Genomic DNA, 18,647 nt, shown 5'->3' on the forward strand with positions numbered 1-18,647 from the left:
TAATTTAAGTTAACAGACTTGATTTTTTAAATACTAAACTATTTTTTTCTTTTTTCTTTTTTTCTGAAACTAAGGATTCAATACCTGTACCTATAAAATCAAAAGCCAATTCCGAAAACCTGAAGGGTAATTTTGAGGCTTACCCAGATTATTTGATTATATGATTATATAACAGCGTTGATTTAAAGAAAGCACCGTTTGTATCAATACCCACTCCAATATGTGATAAATGAATATCAAATAACTTTTATACGTTTTAAATCTCTTTAAATAAAATAGCTATGTTTTCTTAAGTGCTGCTTACTTCCTCAGTATAAATTGCAAAGAAAATCACAATTCTCTTTAAATGAATGTCTGCTGATGATGTCAACATGGAAACAGGGCAGTTTTCCCACCAGGTGCTAATCATGGATGCACCTACCGCTTTTTGCACCGTTTCAGAAATGTGCAGCAGCCACTCAATATCCAGGCTTCCTTGCTCCAGGAGGCCCAGGTGGTGGTGACAGGGCAAAGTCACGTTTTCTTCAGCCACTCTCTTAAATTCAGTCTGAGCCTCAGACAGCCAAACAGAGCAGGAAGCTGAAAGAGAGATGCTGGCAGTCAGGGGCCAAGAATAAGGGTTCTTCAGCGTTTGCTGCGTAGCATCAAAGAAAGCCCAACAGCTTGGCTTCCAGGACAGATTGCAGCTGATTAAAGGGGACATCTATCCATGCATAGGGAGTTAGTTTCACACCGGTATTTAAGCATGAAGAACAGATGGCTTTGCACTTCAGAGCTGTGAACGCTCACGTCACACAAACTTTTGCTAATATATCCACCTACATCCTCCGTGCACTCAGAATCTCAGATTGCCTCCTTGTTTTTGCCCTCTCCTTTTATTCCCTTATTTTATAAGTGACGTTTTAGCCTGAAAGACCTTCAGAGCCCATAGATTTATTCCTACGTCAGCCTGATGATGCTTAGAGTCTCTTCCCTAAAACTGAATGATGTTTCTGCATGCAGTTCAGCACTGGAAACAAGAAAACAGCCTGACACCCTTACAGAAGCATGGTGCGGGTAGAACAGTGAAGTCTCTTTGAACAGCAACATCCAACAACCCAACCAACCACCAGAAGTCGTCAAAAACGGTTTGTCAGGAGAAAAAGCAGTTGCCAAGATGAACCACTAGATGGAAGCTGCGTCCTTTCAACGTTCGTAAGGAAAACCCCAAACACAAGCTAACGCCCTGAAACCAGAGCCAGCAGATGGCGCATCCCAGAAAAACGTGATTTTCAGCCAGCACTGCTTAAATCATAGAGAAATTCGCAGTTTCTGCCCGGGTTTCCTTCCGTATTGCAGCCCTGCTAGAAATGAACCGAATCAGGGGCTGATTCTCTGCTTTTCAGATCTCCGGACAACAAACAGGCTCTCGTAAGCTCAATGTCGATTAAAACCAGCCCAAAAGATCGGAGGTATGGAAAGGAAAACCTGGGCGTTTAGGCGAGGGACTTTCAGATTTGCTACAAAACCAAATGAAAAATTTTGCAACCGAGCTTCCACGTGGCTTTGTGGCATGAATGCCATTTGCCTTTTGTGTTGAATCTTCAGAGTGCAGCTGCGTTGTTCTTAATTTTTGCTGTGCAAGAAGAAAGCCCCCAAACATATTTATTTTTTCCCTGTGAAAAGAAGCAAGATGAGATCTCTCAATTTTTAGACCAATTACCGTGAAACTGATTAAAATAGTGAGAGTTGGAAGCACTAGGAAGACGCGTCACACATATATTAAACACACAACCCCACGATTACACAGCAAGATTACTGGCAGGAGCTTGAGAAACTGCAGTTACGTAGGCTAAATTTATTCCTGCATTTGTATTCAAACACTGGGACTTTAACCTTAAAAAAAAAAAAAAAAAGGAAATACAACATCAAAAGTGACAGTCTTAGCTTTTTCTGTTATTCTGTTTATTCTGAACAGAATTACCCATCCTGTTCCCACTCCCATCCTCAGCTGCCAATATTCAGTCAATACTTGTCGAGCACTTGTATAGAAGGTATCTGCTACATACACACGTGTACAAAAACACTTTGAAATATCAGACAGGTAGAGTCTTGCAAAGGATCAAACAATCCTCTCCGCACAGATCTCTGCATTAATTGATGAGCATGAAAGCTCCTTTTCAGTCACATTAGCTGCTTTCTTTAAAGGGAAAATTAATCCACTTTATCACTGGATTCACTAGTCCCAAAGCTCCATCTGCCAAATACAATTATACCTTCTGCCTAAGACAAATGCCTGCTCTCTCCTGCAGCCACATTGCTGCGGGCTGCCTTCATTAACACGCTGATACTCACTAGATGGCTGATCAATAAGTTTAATTAAAGCGCCACAGTAGCGAGCATTCACATCACATTTGCAACAGCTTCAAAGTGCAGTGCCAGCAGAGTGCTGAGGTTTTGTATACATATCACGGGGTATTCTAGATTTTAAAATGCAGTTTTACATTAGAAACCCTGATCAGGATTAAAAATTGCTTTTTGATGCAGTATATTTGTATCACTTTCCTTCATCTCTGGCTTGGATAGACTGTTTTCAGGATAGCACCTTGGTCTATTCTTGTTGCCCCCAGCAAGCAGGCTCTGAATTTCAAGAGGCTTTCACCTGTAAGCTCATCTTCTATAGAGGAGTAAGATCAGGGAGCCCTCTAGCAAGATAGCATCTGCAAATTCCTAAAGCACCTAAAGCCATTTCAATGGTACATTCACCATCAGGTACTTGGGAGCTGATTAACCACAGAACTGCAGGCTGTATCCGTGTGAACTGATTACCAGAGCATCACACAGGTTGTGTGCTCCCTTTTCCATGACATAGCTGTCTTTCTTATTCAAAAAAACTTTTCCCTTTGGTCCTTATTGGTTAAGCCCACAAATTCCAAAAGGAAGCCTGCAGGTGCTCTAGACAAAACCCTCACTTTCTCTTTCCAGTCACCTATACCTGCACAAAGACAAAAGGAAGCTCAAAATACAGCTTCCTAGAAGTACTCAGAGGGTGCTGGTTACCAAAATTACCTGTGCTAAATCTGAAGAGAACTTGAAGTGAACAGACCACATGCTTTCCTCATGCTTTTTTGTTTGGTACGGTCTCACTGTGGCAAGAAGTGATGGAACAGAAACGGAAATTTGCCTTTAGATGTGAGCTGGAATTTACATCTTTTAAATGGAAAGGAACTAGAGACCATGTCTGAGCAACGATCTAGTTACTTTGAGTTATTATTCACAGAATAAATGCCATCCAAGGTTTTCTCATTTATCTGCAGATGAGACCCAGCAAGAACAGCTCAAATAAATGGGAGTTTGCAGGTAGTGTTTGGTTATTTTTCCAGCCTAAATTGTTTAAATGAGGAATTCCTTATGGGCAACCCTTCATAGGAGCAAACAACCCTGCATGCTGGCCAAAGCACACATCAGCTAGTTTGAGCAAGCAGCTTGCTCTGGGCAAGCCTTTTGCTGCACTGGGTGGGTGCAGAAGGCTCCAGACCTTGCCCCTTACCCAGCTCCAGGAGGGCAGAGCACGCCCCGGGTGAGGCCTTTTGTGCTGGCTGCAGCAGATGACAGTAGATTTTCCCAAATGCCAGACCCCCAGGTCTCGCTCAGTAATGCAATATGTATGCAGGCTCCACAGTTCTTACCCAAAAAACCTCTTCCCCTTCCACATCCTGTGTGGGGCTCTCTGCCACAAGTAATTCAGCAATTTACTCAGCCTGCATCCCACGACTCCAGAGGGAGGTCGGTTTGGTTTTGCGGAGCAGGAGCCCTGAGCCCATTGCAAAGCAGCGGCTCACAGGCCTGAAAAAAGCCTTGGGTGCAGTGCCAGGCTTGCTGACACACTGCAGCGCTCTCTGTTTGGGGAAGGAGACATTTGTAATGCCTCAACACTTGCACAATTGTTCAGAAGACAATAGCGCTGGCACCCAGTAGACAAGGGAGAAAGATTTGTCTTTTATCCCTTGCTAATGCTTCAAATCCAAGGAATACAGAGCAGCAAGTATTTTAAACAATACCAAGCGGATGCACCTAGGAGCACAATACACACACCACACCACCAGATTTCAGGATAAGGACAGATCCAGCCAGCCAGGGCACACAGGCAGAGTTTAGCTGTCAATAACAGGCCCTTCTGCCTTGCATCCTTAGAGTTAAAAAAAAAAAAAATAGAGGACAGTAGTCCAAGTACTTCCCAGAACTCATATAAAACACTTAAGTGACTGATTTTAAGTGCACTACAGATACTACGTGAAGGTTTGAATTTCCCGAAAAGCCTGCCTTTTGGAGTGGACTCAGAGGGAAGGAACCATCCCCAGTGCAATGCAAATATCGAGCTCATCACAGCTAGGTGTTGTCAGACCTCCGTTTTCCCAAAGAAGTGTTTTCATGTCTGAATCCCTAACGTTATCACACATGCTTTCACTCACGTTATTATAAAGCTCAGTTTTATTTCCACGGCCATGCAATACCAAGTATATGTACATATCCACATGAATACACATGCTGAGAACATTAAATACACACATCTGTAAATGCACAAAAATAAATGCAGGATCAGATTGAAAATGTTTTGCTGACATTTTTAGGCAAATTCATGTGCTAAAAGCTAAAGAGCTTCCAGATTTAAATCTTTCATTAGCTTCAAAAAGCAACTTGAATTAGGGAGTAATGCTAAATATAGACAATACTTTTTAAAAGTAAAAAGTTGTACTATATACTTGCCTGCTACAGTTAGAAGGAATAGCTTACAAAAATACAAAGAATTGTGATACAAGAAATCCATAGTGACACTTTGCAAACCTGGCCCAAACCATAACCAAACCAAGATCATTTGGGATATCAATGTCAAAAATTGGGCTCCAGGGGCTTCTCTTGTGAAGCTAAACTTTTAAGTTTTTTTTTTGAAAGTTTATTTTGGCTTTTTATCAAAAATTACATTTGCAGCAGACTATTCCAAGGCAGTAATGTCCGAGCAGTAGAAACACAACCTGTAATTTCCCTGTGACTTGAGACATCCTGTGCTAGGAGGAGACAAAGTGGATTCCTGGAGCTTTGGGGCTTATTTGGAAAAGTTAGGGTCACCAACTCAAGTTAGTGAAGGGAGATACAAACACTTGCTTAAATTAAGCAAATTTTTATAGCAATGCTTTACTAAATGCAAACCTTAAAAATAAAAGATGTTTAACATGGATTGTCGTTGGCCAGTCACCTAGCCTGACCCCATTTTGGAAACTTCAGCCTTGAAGGCCAGAATACAAGCACCTTTCCAAAGAAATCCATGAAGTAGCATACATTTTTATTCCTCCATTACAATAAGCTAGCAAGTTGTAAGAAATTTTAAAAGTAATCTGACAAGTAGCAGAGCACAAGACCTCACAACACCTTATTTACCACTCATGCTCCAAGCCAGTCTATTTATACACTTGATTTTTATTCTGCCACTTGCATTTTCCATTTATTCTATGGTCAACCTTGTCTATTTCAGTTTTAACAGGGCTGTTCGCATCTGGATCTTAATTCTATGGGATACTGTGCACAAGGTTAAAAAAGTGTATTTGGAGGCGTTCTTCGCAGTAGAGAAGTAGAGAGTCACAGGGGAGTGACTCGGCCCTGCTGCTGAGGAAAGCTTTCTTCAATAAAACAAAACCAAACTCCGGTCAGATCTACGTGCACGGTTTATAGGACTGTCTGGGCAATTTCCAGTTCACCTGTGATAGGTGTTCCCTCTGCTTTGTTCATTATCAAACTGTTTCCTGGAAGAACATGCAATAGGAGCAGAGAATGGCCACTGCTGCCAAGACACATCCTGAAAGGAGAACAGTTTGCTAAAGACAAGTTTTTTCAACGTTAATAATTCTGGTAGGCTGTCAAGTCCTCTAGGGGATGCTCTTGAATGAATTTATTTTCACACCTCAGTGCAATCCCACTGCCTGATTACGAGGAAGGTTTGGTCTTGCAGTGCTCTGAATAACACGTTCTTCTTAAAATCCAGGGTGGCTGTTGGAAAACCACCTCGGTGTGTCCAGCAATCCCACGTTCAGCTAGACCTGCAGGCTGAACCGCCTGTAGAAGTATACTTCATTTAGAAGATTTCGACTAAGAGGAATAAAAAATTTCTACTTAAACAGTTTAAATTAATACACACTCCAAAAAGTAAGTGTCCACTGTATTATTCAGACAGGTAATGTTTCTCTAGCTGAATAACCCTGTACATTTGACTTGCTTATTGACAGGCTTAATACATGCAATCCACTCAAGCAAGTATTTAAAGAGAGTATCTGTCTAAACAATATATACACAAGACTAATGTTTGAGAGTTAAAAAACAGCTCAGCCTGACATGGTGCAACTTCGAACCACTCCTTCATGCCAGGAATTTAAGATTTCACATCTGTTAGATCTTACTGCAGTCTTGTAAGAATTTTTTTTACCGAGCTTCTTCATGGAAAAGGAAAAGTCTGCCCTCATTCCATCTAGTGCTCTCTTGGGTGCTAACGAACAAGATCTGAGCATTTTGTAACAAACAAATTTAGTATTTTACATGCTTCAATAGGAGGCTGACTACAGAATTCTTTGTGGCCAAAAAACTACATCTGGAGTAAAACTTTCAGAGATGGTTGAGTGATTTTGAAACTCAAATCAGCCAAGTATCAATGACACTACAGACACTAGTTCTAGTTCTCCTCCACTGACAAATGAATCATTTTTTTCTCCAAGTTATTACTGTTCAGTGGCGATAGGACAGACCTGCACATCATCTTGCGTCTCCCCTTTAAGTCTTCCGCAGTTTCTGCTGTGGACAACCAAAATGGTGAATAGCTACTTCAGTTTGTGACAGAGCTATAAGAAGAACCCACAAGGTTGACACCCCACACTTGCCATCAGACCACACTAGCACTAACAGTTAGTTAGCCTGACAGCATTTTAGGCCAAAATAAATACAAAATGGTGTCTTCTTACAGACAGCTATTTTGCATTCTTTGTGCAAGGGAGGAAAAGCTGGGGGCGGCTGGAAGTCTCCTAAGGATAATTAACTCAGCCAGGGCTGTGCTCTGGGACATCTGCTTTCTGTATCCCTTGGCTGGCAGAGACAGAAAGGCCAGGGGTCGCCTTCTCCCGAGAGCCCAAGTGCTCCAAGTGACCAAGACCTGGCCCCCAGAGCATGCTGCCTGCAGCCTGCTCCCCTCAGCCTCCCTTTGATTTCAGGAATTTGGTTGTGAAGCGAAAGCATCTCAAATGAGAAAAATGTGAGCTAGCAGTCAGTTCCCGCAGGGACAGGCTGGCTGTGTCAAAATGAAGAGGTCGGCCTATCCTCATAGCGCTGCAGAGGTCCTCTGTAATTGGAACCACATGCGCTGGGGCTGAGGTTTGAGGAGGCTGTTAAACAGAAAGCAAAGAGAGCTCCAGCACGCTGCCGAGTTTCCATGGGGTGACGTGAAGTCTTTGGAATTGAAACCGCTGCAGAGCTAGGAAGGCCCAAGGAGAAGAGAAAAAAGCCGCATTTCACAAAGCCGGAGCCTCTGATTTTTAGAGGTTTGCAAGGACAAAGCAAAAAGCCCAGGAGGGGGCTAGAATCCTCCTGGTGATACAGAGGCTCCTGCCAGAAGAAACACTGCCAGCTGCTGGCCACCCTTCCTCCAAGCTCCTGAGAACAGCCCCTCACTCCCTGGCCCTTCTGGGATGAGGGAGGCGAGCCGTGGTGAGCTGTTACACCAGCATAGTGGCAGAGCACGTGTGTGCACAGAAATGCCCTAAATGCAGTGTCCTGCTGCCCCTAGTGCCAGCCTGAGGCTCACAAATGAGACTCATGGCAGTACTGGTGGCCACATTCAATTTAAGGACCCTACCTAACACATTCCTAGAAGCAAGAGGTAAAATTGTCCTCAAAAAAGCCAGCAGGAAGCTTGCCTTCAACACCAACACACAACTGAGTCCAAAACCTGCAGAGACTCTGGAATACTGGAAAAATGTCAAAGCATTCAGTTAGCTGAGGATCCTCAGAGACAGCCAGCAGCTATGTATGCACCGTGTCTGTCCTTTTTCTCATTGTATTTTAAAATCAAGTGCAAGGAGGCAGTTCTGGATTTATATCCCTGGAGACCACAGAGAACAGAAAAGACTACATCAGAACTGCTTCTTCCTATTTAATAGGTCACAAAATGTTTGTACAGAGGGATGTGTGAAGTCCCTTAGCCTCTAGTCCAGGCATTTCATCAGGAAAATGGTCCAGGTGTCTTCTTTTTACAGGAACACAGCTCAGCTAAGGCTTTCAGTAATGCAGCTGGTGATTTCCAGCTGCGTGGATGAGATCTGTACAGAGACTGTCAGTACACATCACATCCTCAGGGGGCTGAAGCACCTAAGGCTGTCGGATATTCCCTTTTCCTGAGAGCATCCCTGGGCTGCTTTGAGTACCCTACAAAGGTTTGTGCCGAGTGTGGTGGAATAGTTCTTTCCCCAAGCCCAGCTATGGTTTAAGATTAATGTTAAGATATCCCTCTTGTCAGTGGGCATCAGGAGAGAACAAACAGGTGCTCCCCAGTCACATTTCAAACTCTTGTGTCTTGAGTCACAGCCCAATCTGAGAAGTACCAGGTTCTGGAATATACCAGGACAGCACAGTTGGTGGAAAATACCAGAACTCCCCTATCTGAATCATAGCTAGAATGGAAAAGTACTGACTAATAGTCAATCACCTCATGCTCCTATAAATAATGGTTCTAAGCAAAGAGCCCCTTGAGCTCTCTGGGATTGCAGCAGGCTGCGACTGAGGAACTCCCCCAGAGCTAGGACACCTCTCAGGGCTATCTCCGAGGTTTAACACCGCTGACAACTGATGCACAATTACCTCTTAGGGCAGGCTTCGAGATTCAAAGATCATCTGCTGATTAATGCCAGCGAAAAAGGGTGAGTAATTCACCAAGGGGAAATCCTTAGGCACACAACTTGAGAACCCCCCGATACCCTGCAGTAAGTTTCATGTGAACCTTGCTATTATCAAATCTTTAAGTCACTGTTTTAATCATAACTATTTTTTGTTAAATTTCTATACTAGATCAATAAACCTTAAGAACTTATAGGTATTGGAAATCCGATTTATTTCACTGTATTACATTCTGTGATTTTTTTAACAGTACTTAATCATCATGAGTTACCATAAGAGATTAATAAATGCTAACTCCTGTTAAGTTTGAGAATATCTAAATTAGCAACACAGGAAAGTAGAACACCATGTTCCACCCCCAACATCAAAAATTTCACTCCTTCTACCTGGTTTCAAACAAGGCTTAAATATGAGAAGAGATTGTTTCAGTAATTTCTACTGTATCTTCTGCATGAGAAGATACACTTTGGCACTCTAAGAGACTGATGCCTATTACTGCTCTCAATTAATGAGCATTAAAACAAAGACACACAAATGAAGTGACCTGCCCAAGGCAGTCACCAAGAAAAATGCAGAATACAAACCAAAGACAGAAAAATTGATTTTGAAGAAGGTATTTGTCCAACAAATCAGGTCCCTTACATGATCTTTCTTCACCAATTTCAAAATCCAAGGAATGGGTTGTATCAGAAGAGGTAACTCTGAAAGTTTAAGAAAGGAGGAGGAGATTGATAAAGATTCCTGGTAAAACCATGGCTGTATTAAGGATTTGATTTTGTCCCCTCTTAGCACCAAATTGTAACAGGTTAACCAGGAAGCACTGAACTGATTCTGCTCTGCTGCTGCTTTTCATCATAGAACAAACTTGTTTTAAGCATGCCAAGAAAGGTACTAAGAAACCTGGAAGGTACTCTCAAGCAAACCTTATGCCTTTTTGGCATCTCAGATGTTTTCAACAAGTTGGGTGTGGTTTTAAGGTACAGGCTTCAGCCCCTGTTCAGCACATCCATGTTATTTCAGTGAGATGCTCAGTTCTGCACCCATAATTGCACATAACGTGGTATGACATCTCACTTATCCACTACAAGCACTGCTAATATGATACAGAATGAATGCCTAATGTATTAGCACTCTGTCACTTTTCATATTCTCCTAGTCACTCAATCTCAAACACTCAGCTACAGCCTAGCTGTAGGGCAGAAAATGAACAGCAGCAGCAGCTCCTCCCCATCATCCCCGTAAGTCTTGTGGAAGATGTGAAATTCTGCAGCACTTCTGGGATGAATACAAGGTGCAATCTTTGAGTCTGAGCACAGCAAGACCAACAGCAGGCTGACTCTAAAAGGGTCAGGGTTACAGATACTGCCTACCCAGCTGTTTCTCACCACTGCAACAGTAGCCAGAATTAAGTTATACTTACTGAACCTGTTGGAGGTGTGAGAAACACTCCGTAGCCAATAACTTAGGCTCAGGCGAGGATCTCAGTGAAGTAGTAATTTATTCGCGATTGCAATGGCGGGCGCCCCACAAGCAGGAGAGCGCACCTACTAGTTCCAAAACACAGTTTATATACTTTTTGATGATAGGACCCTCCCCTGTTTCCCCACTGGAGTGGGTAATCCAGGTTCACAATCTATCTGATGCTTCACAGACAATGCCTGGCCTTCAGTTGCCGGCCTGTTTTTGAGATGGTAATGTTTTCTCCCCTTATCTGGCTTGACTTAACATAGTGATTTTCACCTGATTGCTCTAAGGAGTCTGGTTGTCTGCATTTTAAGAGGTCACCTGCTGAGCTTTCTTATCACTGTAAGCATATCTCAATACCACATTCCTTCCTTCTATACAATGTAACACTGCAAAAACAACATTTCTTTTCCCACAATTCCCCCTTTTCTCTTTTTATAATTTGTTGATTTTTGCAAAATTTTTTTTCTCTAAGATGTAATTTGGTAGATGTCTTCCTCTTCTTCCCTTTCTTTGCTTTCCATTTCCTCTAATATCATCATCTTATCTGAGTAGGGTGGTGGATCCATGGTCATTTGTTTCAAAAGTGCAGTTTCAATTAACCGCTGGACAAGTCCCCTTACACAGGGGATAATGCAACAACCAATGGCTGTCAAAACTCCTGCTACTACAATCAAGGATGTAAATATGGACACTACCATCCCTTTCCATTTACCAGACCAAGATTCCAACCATCCTGTGATGGAAGTGTCTGCTCCTGAGTTTTCTGCCAATTCATTGGCAAGGGTGGTAAGCCCTTGCAATGCTCTAGTTACTGTGCCATCCGGGGCAGTATTGTTAGGGATAAAAGTACAACAACGGTTGCCCAGCATCACGCACACACCACCTTTCTCCGCAAGAATCATATCTAATGCTATTCTGTTTTCCCAAGCCATTTTGCTGGTGGCATCTAGTTGTTCAGCGATTCCTCTTATCGCATCTCTTGTATAGTTTATGAATCTCTGCTGATTATAATAATTAATCCAATCCACATTTTTATTAATTGTTACCCACCAGAACAGTGACTCAAACCCTGCAGCAATTTGATTCCTGGCTTTATGTTCATCAGGAACTCCTCTAGGCACCCCTATAGAATCTATGTATACTCTATCATCAAATGATATTCCAAAGCCTCTTTTACTTCTTCTGGGTATCTGTGATGTTTCACTTTCAAATGCCAGGGTGAAGGGTATAGCTAATTGAACAAGTGCACAAGTGCCTCCCCAGTTAGATGGTAGGGTGGACCGTAAGATCTTCCCTCCATAGTACCACCAGAGATCTGCCCTGGGGATCTCAAGTCTGGAGCAGTTTCCCATCAAGTCCTCAGTAGCATTCAAGGTCCTCGTGCACAAGGCAAATTCTCCCAGATGCCAGGTAGCACTCACACCCTGCCGTGAGAGGCAAGCTGTATGGTTACCTATAGCTGTGGAGAATACAGGGGGAACCCTGATATTGCTATCATGCGAGGAAGGGAATAGTAAAGAGAGAGACTTACAGGCCTCATTTCCCCAGGCAGTCTTTTCTTGGTACAATGCAATCATACATCGCATCCCTCGGGAGTCCTTGGTCCACCCCAGTGGGCAGGGCACTATCTGGGCAATCAGTCATCCCGAGGCACAAGCATAGCAATTGCTATGGTTGAGACTCTGGACAGTATATTTGACCCATTCTATCCAGGCATTCACATCCCCATACCCTGTTTCAATCTCAAATGTTTGAACTGCCGCATTTCAAAGAAGGCCTCCTGTTTTCTCTCCTGTTTTCTCCTTGAGTTTCTCCCTTTCTCTGATGGCAATAGAGGATCGTTTCCATACAGCTATTCTCAATCTGGCTGTTGGGTCTCTACCAGTTATTTGTTCCCTCTGCTCAATTGTCGTTGGGCATTTAAATCTCCACAAGCTAACACCTCACAAGCATCAAACATGGCAGATTGTGGTACATAACCCTCTGTCACATTCACCCATATTTTTATGGGGTATCCCATCTTACTATTATCTGGTCATGCCTTTTCCAAGTTGCCAATTGACCAAGGCTTTCTCTGAGGCCTATAATCACTAAAAACAAAATTAATAATTGATTTTTCCCTGTCCTTATTTTTAAACCTTAGGTTTCCAAATAATTATCAATACAAAGAATAAGATATACACTACTACCATAACAAACCCCCCTTGGGAACACTTCAATTCACTATAGGCCAGTCCTTTCTCTCAATCACAAGTCACACTCATTAGTTACCTGTGAAAATAAAAGGTTAGTTTACAATCGCAAGCTCTTATCCCGCTCAGAGTCCACTATGAGATTTTTCTCTTCGATTTCAGCTTCCAACAAGTCTTCTGTAGGAACAGCTTCCCAGGTACTAGGGTCGATGGATGCCTTCACTCGAGTATAGTGAGTCCAACTTTTTTCCGCAGTTCCTATGGCTGTTTCAGTGGTTAGTAGTACTTGGAAGTGTCCTTCCCATTCGGGCCGGAGTTGATCCTTTCCAGGTCTGAATCAGGACCCAATTTCCCACGGGTCCTGAGAAATGACAAAGAAGAGGACAACCCCAGAACACAGTTCTTAAGAAAACTCTCTTGTTTCGAATTGTGGTATCTCATCCCTTCTGCCCAGACAGGGTAATCCGAACAGCATCTCATACGGTGAAATTCCTATATTGTTTCTTGGTGCTGTTTGAACCTGGAGGAGTGCTAAAAGTAAACATTTTACCCAAGGAAGTTGGGTTTTTAACACTAATTTAGTTAATTGCTTCTTTAATGTCTGGTTCATTCGCTTTGCCTTCCCAGAAGAGGAGGGGTGCCAGGGGGTGTGAAAAGCCCACTCAATCTCTAAGGCCTGCATTAACCCTTGCAGTACTTGTGAAGTGAAATTATTTCCTTGATCTGAATCAATGTTTTCAGCTATCCCATATCTAGGGACTATTTGCTCCGGTGATACCTTAGCCACCGTGTTTGCAGTGGCAGATAAGAGGGGAAAGCTTACACCCATCCAGTCACGTGGCCAATTAGGACAAACAAGTACTTAAATCTCCCTCCTTTACGTAACTCAGTAAAGTCTACCTGTATACTTTGTAAAGGTCGAATCCCTGGCTCCCGTCCCCCTCTAGGTTAGTTACAAATGACCTTTTTATTTGCTTTTTGACATATGGTACATCCTCTGCATATTTGCTTCACTAAAGTGTATATTCCTACACAGACATACTTTCTTAGCACAACATCACACATTGCTTGCATCTCCCAATGACTCTCTTGATGTAAAACATCATATTTGCCTCATTGGTGCTTTATTCAGCATTTCTCTCCCATCAGGGAGTATCCATTTTCCCTCAGGCTTCGTGGCTCCTGATTCCTTACAGAAATCTCTCTTAAAAACTTTTTAGTTCTTTCTTAGTTTTCAACAATTCCCTGAATCCTCTCTGGATTTATTCTCAGTTTTCCCTCAGACATTAGATGCCTTAAATACCTGACTTCTCTTTCTACGTATTGTAATTTATTTTTCAATACTCCCAAGCCCTGCTTTCCCAGAAAGTTGAATAGCTTGTTAGTAGCTTCCTTCACAACTGTTTTCTCCTGTCCTGACAATAAACAATCATACACATTTTGTAACAGAAATTCCTCCTTGGGAGGTTGGAATTGCTCCAAAATCTGTTCTAGAACTTTGCCCAAATTAATCAGAGGCCCTGTAAACCCCTGAGGTAAAACTGTCCATATGTATTGTTGCTTCCGCCCCCACTTCAGAGTCTTTCCAGTCAGAGGTGAATATATCTTTGCTCTCAGGGCCTGAGAGCACTCCATTAATACCACTGTTATTCCAGTCTAACAATTTACTATTTGAATGCCCAATTTCATCATCAAATCCCTTCCCAACAAGTTAGTCCCTGCCTTGGGTACATACAATAATTGCCCAGAGATCATTTTATCCCCTAGTCTCAGCTTGGTACCCCCCAAAGGTGGCACTGTTACCCCAGCCCCTTCTACCCCCATCACTTGTTAGGGTTTCATTAGTTAATTTAATCCCTGATACTTTACAGGCCAGTAATGACCTAGCTGCCCCTGTGTATTGTGTTTGATGGCAAGGTTCGGGAGGGGGCTGCAGTGGCAGCCCCCACGAGGAGAATCCAGAAACCACCCCGTAGCAGATAAGGGACAATTTCATCCGGCCCCAGAGGGGCCCACCGCTGCCCAGAGCCAAGCCATGAGCAACACAGTCCGTGCCTCTGTGAGAGCACATCCACGAAAACAAACATACAAACAAACAAAAACCTGCTGCTCAACAGCAGCTGGGAGAGCGAGGAGTGAGAAACCTCCCCGCAGACACCAAAGTCAGCACAGACGGAGGGGGTGGAGGCGCTCCAGGTGCCGGAGCCGAAGCCCCCTGCGGCCTGTGGAGAGGCCCCTGGTGGAGCAGGCTGCCCCCCCTGCCCCCCCCTTCTCGATACTTGGGAAACTGACCAAACACCACAGCAAATATACCAAAACTTCTAGACGGTTACTTAGATAATGCCTACATCCTCTTTCCCTGCTCATTCAACTTTCCCAACTCATTCAAAAAACAGCTCTGTCAAACATTACATACCACACCTTTAACACCTTCAATAACTCTTCTTAACACTTCTTCCTATCTTTCTCCAGCCTGTACTTTCTCCAAAGTCTCAGTCATTAGCCAACTTAATTCCATACCTTTCTCCCTCATCCCATTTTCCTTCTCTCCTCCTTCTTCCACTCCGGATATTCCTACCTGAAGTGGCCAGCCTGCCCACACTTAAAACATCCTATCAAAGCCTGTCCCTGCTAAGATTCAGGCCACAACACGGGTAGCTTTCCTTGCCTGCCATTCCTTCATCTCTCTTCCCCTCTTTTCCATCCTGGCCCTGACTCCCCCTGAAGATTTTCTTCCTCTTTCTCCAACCCTCTGCCTGACTACCTGCTACACTGTCAATACCATTAGTTTCACTCTCTGCTTTTCCTTCTCATCTCCCCTCTTGACACACACGTTCAGGGCCTCCCACAGGAGGGCCCCCCAGTGACTGTTCACTACATCCCCCCCACCTTCTGGAGCATTTTCTGTGCATCTTGCCAGGCTTCAATCACAAAATGAGCTTTCAAGAGCCCTTGGGATACCGGGTCCTCAGGATTCATCCCCAAGTACTTTCTCATTCTGACCCCAAGTCTCTCATATGATTTCTGTGTTGCACACTATTATTCTTCCAGCCAGGATCGGCAAGTGGTTATTTCTGCCCTGCCGGTATTACCCCTGGTCCTGGAGGATGAGTTCTTTCCCATTTTTGTATTGCAGCTCTCCTCCTGATCATTCCCATTTCTTTCCCTGTAAACAACATATTTATATACATAATTCCCCCTCCCCAAGAGTATAAGTTAGGCCCTAGGAAACTCCTAACCTCTCTGCTGGTAAGGAGGGGGGGGAAGTTCACTTAAGAGGATACACAGATAGTGTTAGTGCTGTTAGTATCAGGGAAGGCAAAATTCTCAGTACCTCTTCTACCTTGTTCTAATTCTTTTACCAGTTTGGGGTACCTCCTGTTCCCAGAGCTAATGTTATCTATAGTTCCTGTCTCTTCTTTCGGAGAAACTGCTACAGCAGCCGCTGCTGCTGCAGCAACTTGGGGGTTATAAGGAGGAGGTAAGTTATCCAGAAGGTCCCATTTATCACTTGTCTCTTCCTTTTTCTTTCCCTCTTTATTCTGATTTTTGCTCAAAACCAAATTTATTCCTTGTATCCAACAAGCTGCATACTCCGATTCTTCTTCCGAAAATGGAAATTTGTTATTAACATAAAAATTTAAGGCCTGACATACCCAATCTTTGTCAGACCCGTATTTTGGCCAAAATACTGCAGCTCCTTTAATTGGTTCTTTCGTCCAGACTGATACACAATATTTAACCATTTTCTTCCTATCTTTTTCCTTAGTTTTGGGGTTATTCTTCCAATTTCTCAACATCCTTCCTAAAGGACAGTCGGGAGGCACTCCCCCAGGGATATCTCCCTGTCCCCTGGAACTCATATTTCCCATTTTTCCTATCCTGGAAAATGGGGGTGTACTGCCAAGCACTACCCCGTGCAAGGATTACCGCACACCAAATTTCCCTGGTGTACTGCCAAGCACTACCCTGTACAAGGCTTACCGCACACCAAAATTCCCTGGTGTACTCCGAGCACTACCCTGTGCAAGGCTTACCGCACACCAAAATTCCCTGGTGTACTCCGAGCACTACCCCGTGCAAGGCTTACCGCACACCAAATTTCCCTGGTGTACTCCGAGCACTACCCCGTGCAAGGATTACCGCACACCAAATTTCCCTGGTGTACTCCGAGCACTACCCCGTGCAAGGATTACCGCACACCAAATTTCCCTGGTGTACTCCGAGCACTACCCCGTGCAAGGATTACCGCACACCAAATTTCCCTGGTGTACTGCCAAGCACTACCCTGTGCAAGGCTTACCGCACACCAAAATTCCCTGGTGTACTCCGAGCACTACCCCGTGCAAGGATTACCGCACACCAAATTTCCCTGGTGTACTGCCAAGCACTACCCCGTGCAAGGCTTACCGCACACCAAAATTCCCTGGTGTACTCCGAGCACTACCCCGTGCAAGGATTACCGCACACCAAATTTCCCTGGTGTACTCCGAGCACTACCCCGTGCAAGGATTACCGCACACCAAATTTCCCTGGTGTACTGCCAAGCACTACCCCGTGCAAGGCTTACCGCACACCAAATTTCCCTGGTGTACTCCGAGCACTACCCCGTGCAAGGATTACCGCACACCAAATTTCCCTGGTGTACTGCCAAGCACTACCCCGTGCAAGGCTTACCGCACACCAAATTTCCCTGGTGTACTCCGAGCACTACCCCGTGCAAGGATTACCGCACACCAAATTTCCGTGGTGTACTGCCAAGCACTACCCCGTGCAAGGATTACCGCACACCAAATTTCCCTGGTGTACTCCGAGCACTACCCCGTGCAAGGATTACCGCACACCAAATTTCCCTGGTGTACTGCCAAGCACTACCCTGTGCAAGGCTTACCGCACACCAAAATTTCCCTGGTGTACTCCGAGCACTACCCCGTGCAAGGATTACCGCACACCAAATTTCCCTGGTGTACTCCGAGCACTACCCCGTGCAAGGATTACCGCACACCAAATTTCCCGAGACTCTTCCTTTCTCTCCCTTATCTCACGCTTCGTCCGTCTCCGGCCGCGCCCCTCGCGGAGCTACGGAACCGCGGATCAGGACTCCACACTCGCTTCGTACAAAAGTACGTCTCAATCACACATCACACATCACACAGAGTCTCACCCGACCCCCGAGGCAATACTTAATATTTCTTACCTTGGTCTGTGCACAGAGTTACCGGATCAATTCTTAAAACCCTGAGTGCCTACCTTCTTCCCTTTCCCCACTACTTCACGGATCCTGCCTCTTTAATCAGTCTCGGGCCCTCTGTCAGCTCTCCGCAGAACCGCCACCGTCGATGCACAGGACCGCTGAAATCAGCGGGGCATGCCTTCCTGCTGCTGCGGCGGTGGGGCTCCCCGGTAGGTGACTGGATCCCGGACGAGCCCCCAAATTGTGAGAAACACTCCGTAGCCAATAACTTAGGCTCAGGCGAGGATCTCAGTGAAGTAGTAATTTATTCGCGATTGCAATGGCGGGCGCCCCACAAGCAGGAGAGCGCACCTACTAGTTCCAAAACACAGTTTATATACTTTTTGATGATAGGACCCTCCCCTGTTTCCCCACTGGAGTGGGTAATCCAGGTTCACAATCTATCTGATGCTTCACAGACAATGCCTGGCCTTCAGTTGCCGGCCTGTTTTTGAGATGGTAATGTTTTCTCCCCTTATCTGGCTTGACTTAACATAGTGATTTTCACCTGATTGCTCTAAGGAGTCTGGTTGTCTGCATTTTAAGAGGTCACCTGCTGAGCTTTCTTATCACTGTAAGCATATCTCAATACCACATTCCTTCCTTCTATACAATGTAACACTGCAAAAACAACATTTCTTTTCCCACAGAGGTTAGAAAACAGAAGACATCTAGTTCTCTTAGCCTTGTCCTTGCACTGGTTTCAGTATACAAGTAAATAAAGATCACATTCCTAATTGCGTTATCACTATTTATTCAGCTCCTTCCCTACATCTTTCCCCCAGTTTGGGGCAACAGCATCCCAGCTGCAAGCAGACCCCTAAGAACAGATCTCTGTTCTGTCCAGC

The 18,647-nt window shown here is 44.3% G+C and overlaps 1 protein-coding gene across 2 annotated transcripts in view; it reads right to left on the reverse strand.

The window, feature by feature from the left end:
• CLMP (CXADR like membrane protein) overlaps nt 1-18,647 on the reverse strand; it is a 61,346-nt gene that overhangs the window by 8,892 nt on the left and 33,807 nt on the right. For both annotated transcript variants that reach the window (XM_013187229.3, XM_013187230.3), the window contains exon 3: nt 422-579. In XM_013187229.3, coding sequence (XP_013042683.1) covers nt 422-579 — 158 coding nt within the window. The remainder of the gene's footprint in view (nt 1-421; nt 580-18,647) is intronic.

This window comes from Anser cygnoides, chromosome 21 (assembly GCF_040182565.1).
Source record: "Anser cygnoides isolate HZ-2024a breed goose chromosome 21, Taihu_goose_T2T_genome, whole genome shotgun sequence".
Lineage (NCBI taxonomy): Eukaryota > Metazoa > Chordata > Aves > Anseriformes > Anatidae > Anser > Anser cygnoides.